This window comes from Cottoperca gobio, chromosome 17 (genome assembly GCF_900634415.1).
Source record: "Cottoperca gobio chromosome 17, fCotGob3.1, whole genome shotgun sequence".
Lineage (NCBI taxonomy): Eukaryota > Metazoa > Chordata > Actinopteri > Perciformes > Bovichtidae > Cottoperca > Cottoperca gobio.
This window is the reverse complement of record NC_041371.1, coordinates 10,186,337-10,205,843: the sequence shown is the minus strand read 5'-3', so window position 1 is coordinate 10,205,843 and position 19,507 is coordinate 10,186,337. Positions and strand designations below refer to the sequence as shown.

Genomic DNA, 19,507 nt, shown 5'->3' with positions numbered 1-19,507 from the left:
CTGCAGTTTTTTTGTTATTTATCGACCCTCATGTAAGGCGCTACGACTTGGCTGATTTGGCACCAGATGTTGTTGATTTCCATCTAAAATGGGTACATTTCTGATACCTTTTTTAATCTGGAATTATTGATGTGTTGTTGTCTTTGATTCTGATTCTTTTAGGATAGATTTATTATCCCATTGATTCAATAAATGTCGTGAATGCCAGAGCAGCGGGATATTAAACTCCTCTCTGAAGCGCCTGCATAGGAAATACTGGCTGTGAAAGTCTTCTTTCAATAAGGATTTAAATACATGCAAATTCTGAGAAGCTGCTAACCGGGACAGCGAATAGGAATACTCTACCTAGCTTTCTGTTCTCCAACTCTGCTTTTTTTTCTGCTCTCTTTCCAGCTGAGCCAGAGGCCCACCGTAGAGGAGCTGAGGCTGGCCAAAATTCTCATCCGATTCAGTGACTACGTGGAGGTGTCAGATGCCCAGGACTACGACAGGCGGGCAGATAAGCCCTGGACCCGGCTCACAGCAGCTGACAAGGCCAGTATCCCTTACACTTAGTAAAATTGAGATCATCTTAGAATAATCTCAAGATCCCTCCTTGCCCGCTTTCAAATTTCTTTAAACACCATCATGCTCCCCTTCCCCTACCCCCTCTGTGCCTCAAATGACGCAACCCCGCAACGCAGGAGAGTAATAATGGAAGTAGGATGTGTTCCTTCTCTGTTACGACAAGTTCCACCTCAGCTGTTTAGTTTCCCTTTTGTGAGTAAACACTGTGGAGCAGTCCTGCTGCTCACTGCCCAGCAGTCCATGCTTCTAATTTTAATGAGTTCTTGATTTGGCGAAGCGACGCTGCCTCGTTTGCTTTTTGATGATGCGCAGATCTGAACACGGCAGGTCACACCTGAGGAGCACTCATGTGAAAATCACAGGGATTCAGCGTTTTGATTATGCAACAACTCCCCTTACATAAGAGAGTAATCGGACAAGCAGTGCCTCAGGACCCCTCAGCCGCTGGGATGCTCTGCTGACTTTTTATTTCCTGCTTCTTCCAGCATAGATTTGAATATTGTTTGTTCTCCTGTCACAGAAGCATCCTCTCCAAGGCTGGAGACGTTCTTTTGAGTCATGCTGAATAGCAGAAGCAATGACATCACCCGGCTGAGTTGCTGTCAAACATGGCATTTTAAGGGGAACGGAAGGCAAAAAAAAAAAAAGGCACAGCACATTCCTGGAAATTTGACTCATCCCCACTTTTGAGAGCATCTTTGCAGCCATGCAGTCATTCTGCCCTTGGGCAAGGCACACAGCCCGCCACCGCTCCAGTGGTGCTATTTAGACGCGATGATTCACTGGGGATTGTCCTAAATGTGAATGTGTGCAACTATGAACGGAAAACAGCTTTGGTCTGTGCTCAAAAACCGACCCGGAAAGGGAGGTGCGTTTTTTTTAATTTCATTTTTTGAACAAAGTGTTGTTAACCCTTAGATGCATTCCTCGGGTCTTTAGTAACCCGGGATTACATTTGAGCTTTTGATCCAAGGATTTACAGCTCATAACACCTAAATACACTGTACAGCTTTGGAGTTATAAAAGTAAACCTGTATTGGTCGAATAAAAAAACAATGCTGTTTTTTTTTCAATGTGTGTTTTAGTCTATGTAAATCCATGGTATCACCATTTAATTCTAGTTTAAAAGAACATGACTACCCGAGTAGAACAGCAACAGATTGTATATTTTTCAGTCTCTTAGATGAAAATAGAGGGCTCGTGTGAATTCAGCAGAATCATTTCAATTCATGGCCTCAAGATGGGCGTAAATGATGCATGAAGCACGCTAAAAGGAGGTAGAGTCGAGGCTTAGAGCCTGCAGCTTGTGTACTAAGCCTATGCAGCTTTTCTCAAATTTTCGTCTTATTCGTCCTCTGCAGGCAGCTATACGGAAGGAACTCAATGATTTCAAGAGCAATGAGATGGAAGTGCACGAGTCAAGTCGCCATTTAACCAGGTAACATGCAGAATCCATTGATTTGCATGTTGGAGCTATTCACATGCTGCCAGTATTGGCTGCACAGTGCAGCTAAGAGATGAAATGTTTGACACAACTCTTTTTCTTCTATGCCCATCTCTTTAGGTTTCACAGACCATAGTAGACCATCACTGTCTTGAGCAATGCCGGACCGGCGCTCTCCTCCACTGAGAACCTTAAGTGCTGGACAGTAAAATGGTGCCCGTTTCTACAATAAGGCCATGTCTTCTGAAATGCCTTTTTCAAGACCCACGCAACTGAGTTGGTACTACGCTCCAAGATGCAGACACCCACTACTCCATCCACTGTAGTAGCACATAATGACTCCAGTTGATTCACTTCGCCCCTCTATGGAATTTGCTCGACTGTCTCTTCAACCTCTCTGCTGAGCTCTCAGGCAAGGCGCTCAGTTCTGTGGCGATTGGACAGCGGGAGAGTTTTCTGTTTGCAATTGATTGACACTTTCGCCATCTACTGAGGGAAACTGTACCTTGGTTGATCAATAACACCAGTGGACTTGTCTCAGTGGACATGTTTTTATCCCTCTTCTTTATTCTGCTGTCACTCCGGACCCCTCTAGCCCTTGTGGACAGCGCTGTGCGAGGATGCAGGGTTGGTTGTTCTGAGCTCACTACACCAGCAGGAGATCCATCTTTACTGCACCTGCTGGGACTTTGTAAACGGCTTAGAAAGACACACAGAAGGGAGAGAGGGGTCCAACATGAGAATCATGTGCAATATTTTTCTTTTTCCTTCTTCTGCTTCTCCTAGGCTATAGCACCCCCTAGAGTCCCCTCTGTGTCATTACTATGTAGTCATGACTTCTGTTCTTCCCTCATATGTGCAATTCTCACTGTACCAACAATGTTGACATCTAATTGCTAACTGTGAATTTTGAGAGTTTGGACAAATGCCCGCACTCTCTCCAAATGTACATTTTGTTTATACTAAAGAAGGCAAGTTACATTTAAAGTAGAATCATGCTTGACCAAGTCACAATCATATATAAATTTAATGTAAAAATTGCAGCTGGCAGATTTATTCTGGTTCCAGTGAGTGCCACAATTATCTGTTTTATATATAATTTTTTTCAGTTCCTAATTGTTTTTGATAGAGGCACTTAAATGATTAATGTCCATGTTTTTACATGTCCCAGCTCTTTGGATTTGAAACGGAGTACAAAGTGCCGGCTCACCACGTCGTTATTATGACTTACATGTTTTGTGTTTGCAGCAGTGTGTTTTAACGGTCTTTGGTCATGATGTGCATTGTATTGTACATTTTACTTTTCTACTCGTGTCATCGTACGCTTTTGACCAAGCAATATCCGTTGTTTGTCGAGAAACGGTTAAACTGCAGGTGTACTCCCCACTATTTGTTTTTACTGTGCTTATACACTACGCCTCACTTCAGGGTTTAATTTTTCTTTTATACTTACTTTTAGGAAGGCTTTATTCAGGAGGACCTTTTTTCTGCATTTTAACTTAAGCCACCAAAAAAAAAAAAACCTGCATCTGCAACACATTCGGACAAGATTTGGTTCAGTCTGAAGCCTACAATTGAACACGATGATGCACTCTACAATTTTGAAACACAAGTACAGGTATTCGTGAACTCATCGAGTCGTCAGGATTTTTAAATTTTTATTGCAAAATTCTTTGCACTGTTAAGAGTTTGGCTTTACGATGGTCACTGTTTTTAAGGTCAGGGCCCAAGTGTGTAAAATATTGATGGATATCTGATCTGTGACCATTTTGTCTCTTCACTTTTACCGTCTTGTTACCTGATCACTGATCCTACACCAGTATTCCAATGCTCATAAGCTTTATGTACACAGAATATTTTTATTTTTTACTGTATTACTTTTAAAGTTGCAATATGAAATTCTTGTTTGTCAGATGAAGAAAGGTAGTAGAGGTGAAAGGGCTGTTGGCCGCCTACTATAATGCATCTGTCTGCAAATGAAAATGTGTTCTCCCTTATTTTCAAGGTCTCGACCAGTGATGGATAGATGACCCAATAAAACCTGGGGAACATAAAAATTGTTTTGCACTTCATGGTTTTTATGTGAAACGGTAGATGTTTTGTTAGTTTTGGAGCAGGTTATCTTTGGAATCAGGACTCACTACTCATATCACAATGCTTCTTTTTTAAAATCAAACATTCATTGGGTCATCTAAACTCAGAGACTTTGAAATAGGAGGTATATCTGTGTTAGAACCAGCTTCTGTATGATTCCAGCATCATGCCATTATTTGAAATTTTCCAACCATAGGTTCAGTACAATAGAGCATTAAACAAAGGAATTTATTTACACAAATGCGCTCCACTTCTCATTTCAGCTCTAAGAAAACAAACCTGAGCTGCCGGCCTGAGCATGAGGTTTTTTTTACATTTTGCTGGAATCAAGGAACATGAATTCAGCAATAATCTGTTTCCTTTTACATGTTGGTGGAGCAACTGAACGAATTTGAAAGTGTTCCTTTTTTTTTCAGTTTTGAAATACAGAATACCATGTAAAGGATACATCATGCCAATTAAATTCCATCTCTGAATGCATTTGGATTGTCTGAATGATCTTTTTTTTTTTTTTTTTTTTGCCATAGAGGTTATCATACAGTATTGGCACCACTTTAACACTCAACTGCGTCCAAGCTTATTCTCAAATGTCCCCAAAATGTATTTGCAGGCTTGCTTCACACATTTTATGCCCTTGTAGATTCAGTACTTTATTCTCCATTTTACTTTATTTTACATTTATTACTCTCACTGCACTTCATAACAAATTTGTATTTAGATAATGACCGGTTCAGGTGAAAATCATTCTGTCTCAGACTGCGATGGAACTAATTATGAAAGCATATTGTGGCCCACACACATACTGTCCCATTTTCAACCGAGAGGGAGATCTGACACCGACTGCAAATAAGTGACACATTAATAAATAAATGACCCAGATGTAATACGAAAAAATAGATTTATAGTTGAGCAGGGCGTTGTCTGTGCCTGCTCTGACGTTATAGGATGTTGATGTTTGACATTCCTTATCTTCCCATCTTTTAAAGATGTTTACTATTTTTCAAGTTTGTCTTCAAATGATAATCAGGTGCCCATATGTATATTGGAAGTGCATACGGGCATCAATGACCAGCATGAAGCAGAGGAATGATTACAACAAGCTAAATACGTACATATGGGAATGTGAGAATTGTTATAAGACATACTTCACAATTCACATTCTCTTTTGAGAGAGGGTAACACTTTAATGGCTCCTATTATTCTCTGCAGGCCTTCCATTCATTAAAATGTCACATTTTAACACTGAATTCACCTAGAATATCTGAGGCTGACCCGGGTTTGAAATTGGAACATGCATTTTTATTTAAGTTGGGGAACAAGAGCAGACTGAAATGATGATACTCGGCAGCCTAAATGCTTCAAAAGGGTTGACAAGGTGTCATCAGAGACTTGATTATATTTGTATTTTTAAGCTATAGATTTATAGAACAATCTTTTTCTATGTGTGTCTCAACCTATTAGCGATGAAATTATAGGTCTGTTTTCATTGTTGTGTTTATACGCATTAGCTTATTTGAACAAACCTTTCACGGTACCAGAATACAAGATATTGGCTATTTGTTTCTAGTTTTAGATAGTTTAGAATAAAGACTTAATGCAACATATTTGCAAAAGTTGCAGCATTTTCTCATAAGTCCAAATGTTCTGGAATGTAAATGCTTTATATGCAAACCTTTTATGCATTTCACAATTAGATTTACACGTCTAATAATAGTAAAAAAAAAAAACTTTGGCTTGAACGAATTTAGAAAATGGGTGACCTGGAAAAAAAAACTGCAACCACCGGTCTTCCTCGCAGGGTCGCTGCGTCCTCAACAGGAACACACACAAAAAAAGTTTCGGTCAAGCTTTGCGGTGTGCTCCACTAGATGGCGAGAAACACAATAGAATAAGAGCATGTAGAGTACACTGAGTCGGGCTGTATGTCCTTGTGAAATGGCGTCCTGATGAGATGGTGCTGAAGTTATTTGCCTCGTCACCACTAGTCTAAAATAAATAGACATACAGTGATGTTTCATATTTCCATGCTTCAGAATTGTATTAAAGGGAAATAACAGTGTGACACTTCTTGTGACTTCAACGTTTTTCTCTCAGATTCAACAGTTGATAACATGTTGCTGCGTATGCGGTAGTTCCACGTAACTACATTGAGTGATACGGTAGTTTAGTTTTCTACAAGGGTAGCCGACATAGATAACGCTACAGCAGATAAGAGGACTCACTTCTGAAGCCGCACACCAAACATTTTATACGAGCTATGTTTACGCCCCTCATCTGTTCACCGCCTCACTTGACTGAAACTGAAGAAAAGCTTCATGGGAAATGTATTCATGACATAATTTCTTCCCTGGAGCGGCGACAGTAGGGTGCTTTCTGGCACAATACACTTCCCACAATCCACTGCGTTGTTGTTAGCGACCCCATCTTGTGTCCTCCTCATGAATATATATCAGTCAGTATTTGCGTAGGAGGTCGGCCGACGTTCATTTCATATTCTAGCACTGTATTTTGGTCCAAATGGGACGCACAGTCACGTCTCCGCCCTGATCTGTCCCCGCGCGCCCAACCTCTTCCAAAGCGAATTTAATCGGTAAAATGTTTTTTTTGGAGCAGCGGAGGACACGCCGACAGGGAAAGGAAGGCAAGAAGTGAATGACTACTAGTGGAATAAGTCAGCAACACCGCCCAGTTGGCGGATATTTACCACGGTGGGCACGCTTTTTAAGGCTTTTAAATGTAGACGTTGTAGGTGTAACCAAGTGCGCACCGTTATTTATTTAGAGAGGGGGACTTTTCATTGGCAGAGATGGAAAGTGTGCAGGCTGTCGCTGAGGATGGTGCGTCGGATGGAGGCGCGACCAAGTTAATGAAGAAGCCCAGCGGACTGTATGTCGCCCGGGGGACTCCAGCGGATGATGGCGGTGGACATTTGGCACCCTCCCGCGTAGAGGCAAAGAACGGGAATAGCTTTTCTCATTCCGCCTCTTCAGCGGGATCTAGTGCGTCAAACCGAACTGTGGCGTCTAACGGCCGGGGCTCATCCAATCACTCCAGCTCTCTCCTGTTGAGACGGAGGCGCTTGAAGAGGAACCTCTCCGCCGCAGCTGCAGCCACCGCCACCTCAGCTGTCACCGCCGCCTGCGGCGCCAAGATGAACTCGGCCCTGTCCTCTGCGTCTTTACATACTCGGAGTCTGGATCGGAAGACTCTACTGAAGCACCGGCAGAACATGCAGATGCAGCCGCCAGATCGCGAGTGGGTGAGAGCAGATCTCCACCGGGGCTCTATACATGTCCACGACAGACTGACGACCTCATATCCCAGGCCGGTTCTTTGCACTATGGACACCACAGCCGGCGAGGTCGCACTACGTCTGAGTAAACTCTGCAGTAAGTCAAGCTCTGTCATGCGCATTTTTTGTAAAGATAACCCCAAGACTGACCAAAATGGCAACTGCAATGTGAAGTATGAATATAACGATAACCCATGCAAGGTGAATGAAGACTCCAGTATGAAATGCAACCACCTGACTCCCCTGGAATCCACAGAATTAAGTGGCCATCCAAGTGACAGGTTGAAACTGCTGCTCATGGAGAATGCAAATGAGAGGCAAAAGCAACAGGACGTTGATGGAAAACTTTTCACCCCAGAATCAGAGTCACAAGACAACATAGCCTGTTCACTGTCAGATTTAAATTCCAACTCTAACATGGATACCCCCAATGATGACGACTCTGAGCACAGGAACTGTTTGGACAGCTATGGACTAAATTCTGGCTCAGATGTGGAGAGCAGTGCATTTGATGACCTGAGCTCCGGGGCCAGGCTCAGCGAGCACAGGGACTCCCTCAGCGATGACATGGTCCTGGGCACAGACGCATCCATCCTCAGCCCCTCGTTCGATAGTGCCACAGAGGGCCACGACATGTACGGCAGCTCCTCGGACGAACTGGACCTCGACTGTCCCGCGTCGAGCACCAGCATGGACCCCATCTCACAACATCACACTAACGGAATCAGCGCTGTCACTGCCAACTACAAACATTTAAACGACATGACAAACAATATGGGACCAGATAGCAGACTCAACCCACACAGTCTGGGCAGCCTGCCACCCAGCAGTAGCGCCGGCTCATTGTCAAGAGCCTGTTCTACAGGTAATACACCTGATATCCAAGATCCGGACACCGGCCATGGTGCTGTAAAATCAGGGCTGACGGCAGACCACAATGGTGATTCCAGCCCCACACTGTATGTTCAGCTGCATGGAGAGGCTGTCAGGAGGCTTAGCCCAGATGAGAGGCCTCTGCAGATCCAGAATGACTTTCTCTTTAAGCTTGGATTTAAGGACCCGTGGAGAGTTCAAGAGGAAGGGCTTAACACGGAAATTGGCTCCTTGTTACGTTTCTATGCAGGTACGTGAAATGATGTGTTCAGATATTATCACATTCTCTCATAATAAGGTCTCTGCTCATTCTGGGACTTGTTGAGGCCTTCTCTGTTGCACACTACGTAGTTTGGACAGCAGACCTTTTTAGTGTTGCTTGTAGCAGGTTGGAAACCTGTATCACAAAATGAGGCAGGTGCAAACCTGCAGGTGCACATTCTGACATTGTAGAGCAAAGCAACAGTTTATCTTTTTTTTTTTTTGCTGAGACAGAATATAGTTTTTCTTTTTTTTTTTTTTTCACAGGAGGGTAGAGCATGCTTTTCTTTTAGTTTGAACGCTGACCAAGCGGTGGGTGCACATGGTTAGTGGCATGAGCTCAGAATCTTAATGTTTCAAATTCTCGTAGGACTGAAAAGAACAGGCCGGCATGTTCCTGATATTGTTGCCACACAAATTGAATGCTTTCAGGCAAGGTGAGTGCAGCACAAGACCTTTTGCTGATAACTGCGAAGGCAATTTCCAAGGGTTATTATTAAAAGCCTAAGTGTGCTTCCCAGTGACGGTTTACCATGTGCAGGTTTAATTGTGTGGTGGCATGAATGGGTCAGAGTGAGGTCATGTTCCAAAGGCTGCTGCTTTGCCGGCTCGACCTTGCCTCAGGGACCTCCTTTAAATTTTCAGGTCTATTTTCTGTTTCTTCTGTCCTGAACTGTCTTTGTCGGACCGTAGCAGCACACTGTGCTCCCATGGACACGCATGACATCGCCACAAAGCCATCACCACAACTTATGGTGCTCAGACATGGGGCCCTTTCCGGCTTTTGCCCCATTATCATCCTAATGAAAAGGCTGAATGCCTTTGTGGTTGGATGGAGAGTAGGGGTGGGAGCGGTATGGCTGGGAGCACCATAAACCCTCTCTGTGTACCCAGTGAATTCTGGTCATTGAGATGCTGCACAGTGCCTGTGCTATTGGCATCCAGCGTGGCTACTGTCACACTAACTAACTGCCTGCCAAGCTGGGTTAACGTGCTCCTCCAAAGCTCAGGAAGCCCTTTTCTTCGCCGTGCCACTGCCTCCAGCAATTGCTGCTATTGCTGTCGCCGCTGAGGATTGTGATGTGGGAGGGTGAAACTGAGTATCTGGTGAGGACAGTCGAGGAGAAAGTGTTTGTTGGGTCTGAAGTATGAAAAAGAGTCTCTCGCTTCCTATCCCGAGAGGCTGTTGAACCAGAGGTCACTCGATACGAATCTGAAAGTGGCAACATATACTCCCGTTCACGTTTGCAGTCACATGCGCATCGTGCCCTTTTGTGCTCTTGAGGACTGGCTTGCTTGAGGTAGAATGATTTTCATTTAGATAGCATCATATGGCAGGCTGCATGAGCTTGCACACTGGGGCTTATGTGGATGGATGTGCAATTTAGGGAAAAAACTACCTGAGCCTTTTGCAGTCAGCTGAGCTCAACCAGCAGTAGCAGCAGCCGCTAAAAGCGGGCAATAGTAGCCCTGATGCTGCTCTGAGGGCGACGCTGCCACATCCCATGTGAGACAGCTTAACTGTGGTCACCTGAGCTCTCTTTCCAGTAACCCCCCTCCCCAACACTACGCAACACTCAGTCCGCACAAAAGGCCTAATTCTCAATCACACAGAGAAGGACACAGAAGAGCACTTTCATGCACACACACAGATGCGTGCACTGGAAAGAGCAGTGCTGACTTGTGACATGTCTGGCCTGCTCTTCCGCCCCTTCCTTACACGATGGAAGCATGTGAGGAATGTACGCTGGCTCGTCTAGAATGTCAGGCATGTCTGCTGAGGAGGAAGTGGAGCAAGGGGGTTGCGGGGGGGGGGACGGGGTGTACGAGGGGATACCGCACTGACGCATGTTGCGCTGACTTTGAATGGTTGTCCTGCCTAGATAGTGGAGATGGGGCCAGTCTCAGCTGACTTGCTGGCTGCCTCTCAGGCGCAGCTGCCACAACTGTAGACCTCAGTCACACTAAGGGCCTTTTTGTCTGCATGCCTGTGCATGCAAAGCGGCCTTTGATACAGGAAGTTCAGTATCTAAACTGTTTTATTGTTCAGTCGCTCAATAAGAGCACTGTGCAATTTTAATGCTATATATAACCCTAGATATTAAGTACATGAGCAGCCAGTAAACTGTACTGTACCTTTTTAAATTTTTTATAAGATAGACAGGAGAGGTACTCAGCATGATTGGGGAAGCAGGCGAATGATGGGAAGAGGCTGTTAAGTCGCAAAAGAGTTGCCAGGGTGCCTTTTGCTTGATCCTTTGGACAATGCAGAGGCCAGTTTGACTTTAAAGGGTTCAGGTCATGGTTTGAGTGCATAGACTCTGCAGTGGCCAGATGAGAGAACTCACTTCGCCCTGCTAGACACACAAACATGCACACATACACATGCACATGTACAGAAGGCTGCCTAGATCAAAGGGCCGCTGTCCTCTTTGGCAGGCGGACGAGTGATCCTTTCAGAGCTGCCCACACAGGAGCCTCTTGTAATGCCTAGCCAGCTTTATTAGAGTTTGAGTACAAGGGAAAAAGAGTAAAAAAAAAAAACATACACAGACTCGTATAATCAATACATTCTGTTGCTGAGCGGTAAATACAAATACACTTCCTCAAGAGAGTTGGGTTTAACAGATTTATTTTCAACTGTACACTTCAGTCAGAGCCTTGATTTAATTGCCCATTCAGCTAAAAGTGTAGGGCACAGGTTAGTGTCACTCAGTAATGTGAAGTCTGCTCAGCGGACAGGAGATCCTCAACTCCCAAGTAATGAAGCTGCCCCCTGCTTGGATGGCTCTGGTCCCTTACCCAGAGGTAGTAGTAGTGTTGTGTGTGTGTGCGCATGTAGACTTGCAAGAAGAGGAAATGGCATACTGAACCCTAACACACAGTGGCACAGGGGTTCCCTAGAGGCAGAGGACCCAGAGTTCTTAACCAAACCAAAGCAGCACACTAAATTATTTAGATTCATTAGCCTCCTTAGCTTGACATACTCTCTCATCCATGCACTTCAGCATACCCATTGCTTCTTGTGAGCTTTCTACTTACCCTGTTAAAGTTGAGAAGTGTAGTTTTAAAAGCAGTTCCATGTAAATCTAAAGTGGTGTTAAGATTGGGCCTTTTTTAATTTCTACTGGCGTATACTGGCATGGAAACTGTCAAAGTATTAAGTCTCTTTCAGCTACGCTTCTGTGAGACAAAGTCAAGGTTCAGCATGCTGTATCCAATTGTCAGGTAATTCCCATGTTGGTTTTTTTTTTAGTATCTGCCAGCAAAGGTGAACTTGGCAGGAAGAATTGTTCGTGCAGAACTAATAAAAGCAGAGATATCTAATGGAATGTTGCAGATAATGGCTCCGCTTTAACAAAACAAGTGTTGAATGCACCCGCTTACAGCTTTGCACATTCATGGTAATGATTTGGTAAAAGTTGTTGTATCACAAATGTTTCACGGTTAGTAATGGGAGTCATTTCTCCAGTTTCTTAAAATAACATGTACAGTAGGGCACCTTTTTTATTACCTGTTTTTAATAGCCTATAACGTTTTCCCTGCAATAATTCTCAAAACAAATTGTGATTTCATGCTTATTGCCTCACTTGTACTGAGTTGCTTATTTACACAATTTGAATAACAACTTACTGTTTTATTGCTTCGGGTTTCTGAGGCTAACAGTGCACAGATTCTGCATTTATGTCATCCCCTGGCTTAACTCTGCAGCATCTTTTAAAGGACCAAAACAGTGTGTTCATATTGAGACTTGGAAGAAAGAAATATTCCTTTTTAAATGTGTGCTTGATTTATTTATATATTCTTACTGTTTCACTTCTTGCTTACTTTTTTTTTGTGTGTGTCTTTTCTATACATGATATCTCGTTTCAATTCTCCCTAGAGAACAGGAAGTGGAATTAAAATAATACAAACGTAATATCAGTATTGTCAAATGACATCATAATAATATAAAACTGCAATACACATGTCTTTGCTTTTTAAAATTGTTACCGAAATAGAAGTTTTAATCAATAGTTAAAATTAAAGCACTTTTCTTTTTTCTTTTTTCTTTTTTACAACCAGAGAAAATTCTCAGTCGTTCTGACATGATATTAACATTTTAAGAAGAGAATGGATGGTTCAATTACTCTAAAAGCTTCAAGGGAATCTCAACTCAGGACTGTATGTTTCCACTCTTACCCCGGGCCCTCTCCGAGGAGGCAGCGACTGGTCACGTGATGCCTTTAAAGGACTCTGCAGGGTTTAAGGGCTTAATGAAGCTCCCAACTTTCTCCAGCAGGCTGTGGCAACTATTAAGCAGAGAAGCGCTCACTCACGTCTCGTCTGTGCCACGTTGCTTTCTTCGTACAGTCAGTATGCCAGATTGCTCCCACACTCACACTCGCATCTCTAATGAAAACATTTTTTAAAGGCAGAAGGAGAACAGCCTGCACACTTTTTGTCTTTGTTTCTTATGATCGGTCGCTGGTTATCCTGATATCAATATGGAGTTTCCTCCTAGTGGCTTAGTTTGAATGAATTTTGCTATTCAAATGATGTGTTACTGGCCTCCCCGGGATTTATGAATTGCAATATTAAAGTGTCGATTTCACTTGAATCTAAAAACAAAGTAGCTTAGTTGAACAAAACTACAGCATCATGTATGCAAACACTCTGCAGCAGTGAGGCACTCGGCTGCCTCATCTTTTCTCACATCCATGTCCTCGCCTGAGAGCTAATGGTCTTTCTAAATGGCCTATTGCTGAGTCATTATGTAATTGTGTAATCAGATTTCACACGTTCCAGAGCTCAAATCCAATACTCATGTGTCGTGTGCTCTGAGTTTTTTTTTCTTTTTCTTCGTTCACTACGCTACTGTCTAAAAAAAGCAAACGATCAAAGAATAGGTTTATGTATTTCATGTCTCTTCACGTGCGAGCCACACATGTAGACATGGTCATAAGGCCTCAGAAGTGGAGCTGGATGTGTGTGTGTGTGTCGGCAAAGGATTCACATGTGTGTGTCTGCTGAGGCAGACATTGAGAGGATGGTGGTGTCAGCTTGTAGCAGTTAAAGCCAGGGGAACTGTTTGCTGTCTAATATAGATTGCCTTCTTGGCTGACATCCTCCCACCCTCCTCTCCTCTCGCCTCAAATCTTCCTCCCTCTCTCAATTTCTCTCATGATCGATCCCCCTCCCTCTCCTCTCGCTATCTTTCCTCGCATCTCCTCCTCCCTCACACCATCTGACAGCTTCCATTTATCTTCCCGTATCTCTTTATCTCTCCCTAGCTTATTGCTTTTCACTCCAAGAATTACTGGTCACCCTCGTAATTGTCTCTAAAAGAAATATTAATAAAAGGCAAAGAACTAACGGCTCAGGTCATTATTTCTAGCAGGTCTAGCGCTCTGCTCGCGGTCTTCTCCGTGTGAATGCGCATGCTTTGGTGTACAGTTGTGTTTAGTTCGTGCCCCCTGTGGAAATAAGAAACCGAGGGGGTTTGCATTTCAAATTCTCATTGCTTTGTGGTAAGCAGCTAAATCTAGGCTGAACAATGTCATGCTGATATGTCTCTCATGCGTGCTTGCCGGCACATTCTGAGATAGGGAAGGGCAGTGGGCTTCCTTAAGGGTGCAGCCCTGCCTCTCAGCATCTGTCAAACAGCATTTGCCAAATGCTCCCCAGAAACCTTGGAGGGTTGCAGTAGGTGGTGTTCACGAGCAAAGGCAGTGAAAAGGTTCCCCCCGGAGTGGGGTCACGGAGGAGGCCGACTGTCCCCGAGTTGAGCACCAGTCCCTTCCCTGACCACATGCATGAGGGGGGGATTAGAGGCAGGCCAGCAGGGGCTCACTCTCTGCAGCTTTGATCAGCAGCAGCACAGCCTAATACCAGACAACATCTGCAACTCTCAGCATTAAAGAGGCCCAAAAATTCCGATTAGGGAACACACAGCCTGCTTGCCTGCGAGTGTACAGGACAGAACTGTGTCAGTTCCTGGTTGGGAGATTTTTAAATGCCACCACTCCAGTGGTGCTTACACTGATTTGTTTTACAAAGCCCGAGTCTCCACATTTGCGTTGTGTTTTTAAAATTCTAATTTATCAAGAAAGGAATTTTCTTTAACACACATTTAGTACGTAAGGATCTGTTTTCACAGAGCCCCTTCCTGCGCTGCAGAAACAAAAGGCTGAGTAGATGGAGTGCTAAGTAAATAGTGTTGTGTGAGAGGAATTCAGAGTGCGACCAAGCCGTCCCCGAATCTTTGTTTGTGTCATCTGGACACCGCTAGATAAGGTGTGTTTGGGTGGAGCTGAGCTCGTTTCTGTGAACTCTGCGCCAATAGAAAGAGGCAGAGTTGTTGATGTGAAATGACCTAGTTTAAAGTTCATCTCTCTCCAAAAATGCTGGAGCATAAGAATGATTCTTCCTTATTGGCAACTGAGAGAGACTGCCACGATCCCATAGATGTTACGTACTGTACAACAGCAACTGTGGTTAATGCACAGGTACCATACTTTGATCCTAGTAGAATATCCACCACACACACACACTTCAATTCCAAATGTGAACTACCTTTTAACCATCATGTTGCTCTTGAGTTTAATTGGTCCATCTGTGCAGCCTAATGCAAAAAAATCATCGTTTGAATAACAAATCACTTGTCGCTCGTAGTGATGAACCCACATAACTATCGCCCAACTCCGATTCCCCACAGCTATACAGAGTGTTGTAACGTCTGCCAGCTCATTGTTTTGGTTCTCGCTCTCACTGCTTTCGTGCGCAGTGAGCATGGTGTAAATATGCTCCAAAGAAACCTATTGTACGCTACCTGCTCGGCACCAAACAGCAGACAGACAATTTAAGCAACCAGCTGATGAACACAGTGGAGCATTTAGCAGCTAACGAGACGGATATCTCCCTCAGGATATGAAACTGGGCTAAAATGAGAGTGAATATTGGGCTTCCATTCATCAGGCAGCCAGAGACATGACTCCAATGCTAATGTTGCCCCGTATCTGCTGGATGTGTAAATAGAAAAAAAAGTCTATAAAGTAGCAAAAACTGGAAATCTCAAGTACGACGACCTCAGAACTGTTCGTACGTGTGGCACTTGAGTAAATCTACCTTCCACCACGGTGCATTGGATCGCATTGTACCGAGAGGTATTTCTATTCAAGTCCAAAAAGTAACACTTCTCAAAAACAAAATTCTAATCTTCGTAAACATAGGATTTATTACAGGATCCTTATATTCGATTGCACAAAATGACACATGTTAATAAATGTAAATGGGTAGGTGTAAGGGCTGAGATTTGTGAAACTAAAAGTCCAATTTTCAGCCCGGAGAGACACTTTGCTTCTCTCTTGCTGTTAGCAGGCCGGGCCCTGAAAAAAAAATAGTGGAGTTGTCACCTGCTGCACCAGGAAGTTACATCCCACTTTCTCTCCCCTTGTCCTCCCTTGCATTTTATTCTGTTTTATCTTGCACATGCTCAGTCTTTAAGTCAGTCTTATCCTGTTTCCTTTGCGGTGTGTGTCTCTCTCGTAAATACAGTTGTTTTATTAACTCTCACTCCCCACTCGGCTACCACCCAGTTCTTTTCCAGCTCTAACCAGAGGGAATGGGAAATGGGGAAAGACTTCCCCTCTTTAGTTCTTCTTTTTTTTTTTTCTCTCTCTCTCTCTTTTCCCCCCCTCTCTCTTCCCCCCCCCCTCTCTCTCTCTCTCTCTCCCCCCCCTCTCCCTCTCTCTCTTTTCCCCCCTCTCTCTCTCTCTCTCTCTCTCTCTCTCTCTCTCTCTCTCTCTTCCCCCCCCCCCTTCTCTGTGCCACTGTGTTCACATGGCCCCTGCATGTGACATGAAGCTGGGCCAAAACACCCCGGATGCCCGCTTCAGCCCTCCACTGTTCCAGACCTTGTTAAATTTTAAACAAAACAAAAGGAAAGGAGGGAGGGGGGGGAGAAGGAGAAGAAAGAGAAAAAGTGAGCACGTGGGTCCAGGGGAATGTGCAACAACATCACAATCTCATTCATTCATTCGTCCTGTCCCTGTGCATCATCTGGAGAGAGCGGCCCTTTAATTCTTTCTCTCCCTCCCTTCACTCTGCTCGTGTGAAAGCCTCCCTCCCTCTCTCACTCTCTCTCCCTCTCTCCCTCTCTCCCTCCTTTCTCTCGGCTCTCAACCGGACTGATTGTAGCTTTAACCACAGATCTGGGGTCTGATTACTTTGTGGCCTGTCCTTCTTTGGGATTAAAGAACAACTGACTCTGTAGCTGCTGTCTTTTTATGGACAACATCCTTCTCAATTACCTCAAGGCAACCGCTGGCCATCAGATGTATTTTTAATACTTCATGGATTGAGAGAAATAATAAAAGTCACTGTTTACCTTTTATTATTGCTTTTGCTCTTCCCTCGTATGAATCTGCTTATTACTTTCACCTTCAAAGGAATGCCACAACATGGCAGCCTTTTAATATGAAGTCTCCCAGAACAACGAGGATGCCTGCAACCTCCCAGTGGCTCGTTGCCAGATTTAGCTAAGCTACGAGAGCCCTTCATAGCCTCTGATAATGAATGGCATTAGAGGTTAAGTACAAACAATAACAACAATGTGCTTCTGTGGTCTACCCTCAGGGAAAACTTGGAAATTGGAAGTGGTTTGACTGCCTTTTCTATTGTGGATTAGTTGTGAATAATTCCAATCAGCGTTACAAATTATGTCATTGTCACCACACACTGCTCGTTTCCTGTCATCGTGCTTAAAGCATTATGACGGATAAATCACTGGACTGGAATCAGCTGGGCCCAAGTCGTTGGCAAACTGCAACCAACAGCGTGCGTTGTTACAGAGTTGCGGTTTTTAAAGTTAAATTCAATTTGGCAATCTGAATAAACTCGCTGCATATTTCCCCAAGCAGTTAGCGGTTTAAAAAATAAAAAGTGTGTCAGCTTTGGTGTGTTTGTGATATCAAAGGGCACAAATACTTCACCTTCATATTCTTGTTTACGAGCAAAACAAGTTCAGACAGGAGCCTCAAGCGGGCTGTAGTTTTCGGTCCACCCAGCAGAATAGTCATCCCACCAATCGCACACACGCTCATGATGGTATTATAGTACAGTACACTGCTCTGATATTCACCCTGTCTCTTGCTCGCTCCACTGCTATTCTTGTACCGAATCTATGAAAATGTTGCGGCCGCCTACTTAAATCTGCTTTTCTCTACTCAGGAATCTGTCTACTTGTTGATGGGTAGCACATGCTCAGTGCATACACGGTGTATAAAGTCACATCTGCTCAAAGGGGAAAACAAAAGTTGACATGTCAGCTTTTAGGACACATACATGTATACTTGCACGGGAGGCGATGTGTTTCCATGTTAATAATTCAATATACATTGTTTGAAAATGAACGTGTGGTAAAAGCAGATAGGCACTTGGAGATAATTCCAGCGCAGGAGAGAAAGTGTGATAAGATTTGACACATAACGTGTTATTGTTTTCACCTTTTGACCTTTAGACATGTGACCCTACTGCTTCTAATCACTTATTATGGCCACAGATTTTTAATAAGATGTCATGAGTGAGGGACTGACTGACACTCACTCACTCAACCTTCATCATCACAAAGTATAAGGAGTGGTGGCAGTGTAGCAGCTAAAGAAGTGGTGCAGGATGAGTCTGAGAGGCGCTTTTTACTTATTATCTCTTAAGTTTTGCTTTCTGTCATTATATGAATCCCTTCTGAATGGATGTTTGAATTCCTCTGGCAGGGTCTTTAGAGCTGTATTTATGCTATGTTAGAAATGGGCACATTTTATAGTATCACATCTCGCCCTGTGCTGCGACACTAACAAGCCGCCTGATTATCTTTTTCTGTTCTGCTTCTTTTTTTTTTACCTTTTTTTTTTTTTTTTTAAATGTCCCTCCTTCTATAATGGACATCCATGCTGGCCTTCAGGCTTGGATAGTGTTAGTTGTTGCAAAGTCTTCATTAAAGCCTCAATTTCTGGAGGTCAAAAATAAGATTAAGTTCTTTAATTAAATTTGTTACAGACCGAAATTAAGCAAGATGAGGATTACTGGAGGGCCTTTGCTGAAATACAGAAGATAATTCAGTTGATTGTTCCAGCCAGGTACAACTTTAACGGCATGTTTGATTCTAGTGACATTGAAATAAAGTTTGAAGTAATTCCAATATTGAGACTCTCCCCACTGTGCTCATGAAATATATTATGTTCAACTGTGATTTTGTAAAGGTGTCAATCATTGTCAAGTATCAAGTATCATCTGCTTGTTCTACCAGGGAAAGGGACTGATTGTGGACATTGGTGCTGTACAGCTTCAGCGGGTTGTCAGATTTACTAAAAGATCATATATGATGATATGATATATGATAGGAAGACACTTCAGGTGGTATTAATCATGACTGTGAGCTTGTTGAAATGAGCATGAGAATGACGAGGGGAGAGACGGAGCAAAGGATCGGGAGTGGCAAGTTCTGAATACAATATGCCCCAGCTTTGTTTCTATCAGCGACAGGCATTATTAATGCAGTGGTACAAATGAACAGGGAAACCCAGGGCGACAAACAGGCAGGAGTCCCTGCCAGCTAATTAATCACTGACATACACATAAACACACACACACACACACACAAACTTGTGTACGTGCCTATGCGTGCACACTTCAACATATTCAGCTCTAACCTTTTACACGACATCGAACCTTCACTGACTTACCAATTACCGTTGTCATCTCGCCTCTTTAGCCTCGGTATCAGAGGGAGGTGTTGTCAGCCTGTTCCTTTATCGCTACTCTCCCTTCATCCCTGGCTCTCACATTTCACCCTCCCCTGATGCACTTCCCAGGGGGGTTGAATGCTAGGTGGGTAAGCCTAAACCTCTGTGTCTGAGAGGGGGGTTATTGTACTGGTGCTTAAGACGACAATACCTCGCTCCTTTTTCTGTTTCTCGTTTTCTTTAAGCCCCCCCCCC

General features: G+C 43.7%; 2 protein-coding genes across 6 annotated transcripts in view; both read left to right on the top strand.

Annotated features, from left to right (window-relative positions):
• LOC115022162 (phosphatase and actin regulator 1-like) overlaps positions 1-4,585 on the top strand; it is a 49,970-nt gene extending 45,385 nt beyond the window's left edge. For all 5 annotated transcript variants that reach the window (XM_029453064.1, XM_029453065.1, XM_029453063.1 and 2 more), the window contains 3 exons: positions 394-534; positions 1,929-2,005; positions 2,132-4,585. In XM_029453064.1, coding sequence (XP_029308924.1) covers positions 394-534; positions 1,929-2,005; positions 2,132-2,147 — 234 coding nt within the window. In that variant the 3' untranslated portion in view covers positions 2,148-4,585. The remainder of the gene's footprint in view (positions 1-393; positions 535-1,928; positions 2,006-2,131) is intronic.
• Positions 4,586-6,592: 2,007 nt separating this feature from the next.
• The window catches only part of phlpp1 (PH domain and leucine rich repeat protein phosphatase 1), a 41,763-nt gene continuing 28,848 nt past the window's right edge, over positions 6,593-19,507 (top strand). Inside the window, exon 1 of the mRNA XM_029453589.1 lies at positions 6,593-8,520. Coding sequence (XP_029309449.1) covers positions 6,912-8,520 — 1,609 coding nt within the window. The 5' untranslated portion in view covers positions 6,593-6,911. The remainder of the gene's footprint in view (positions 8,521-19,507) is intronic.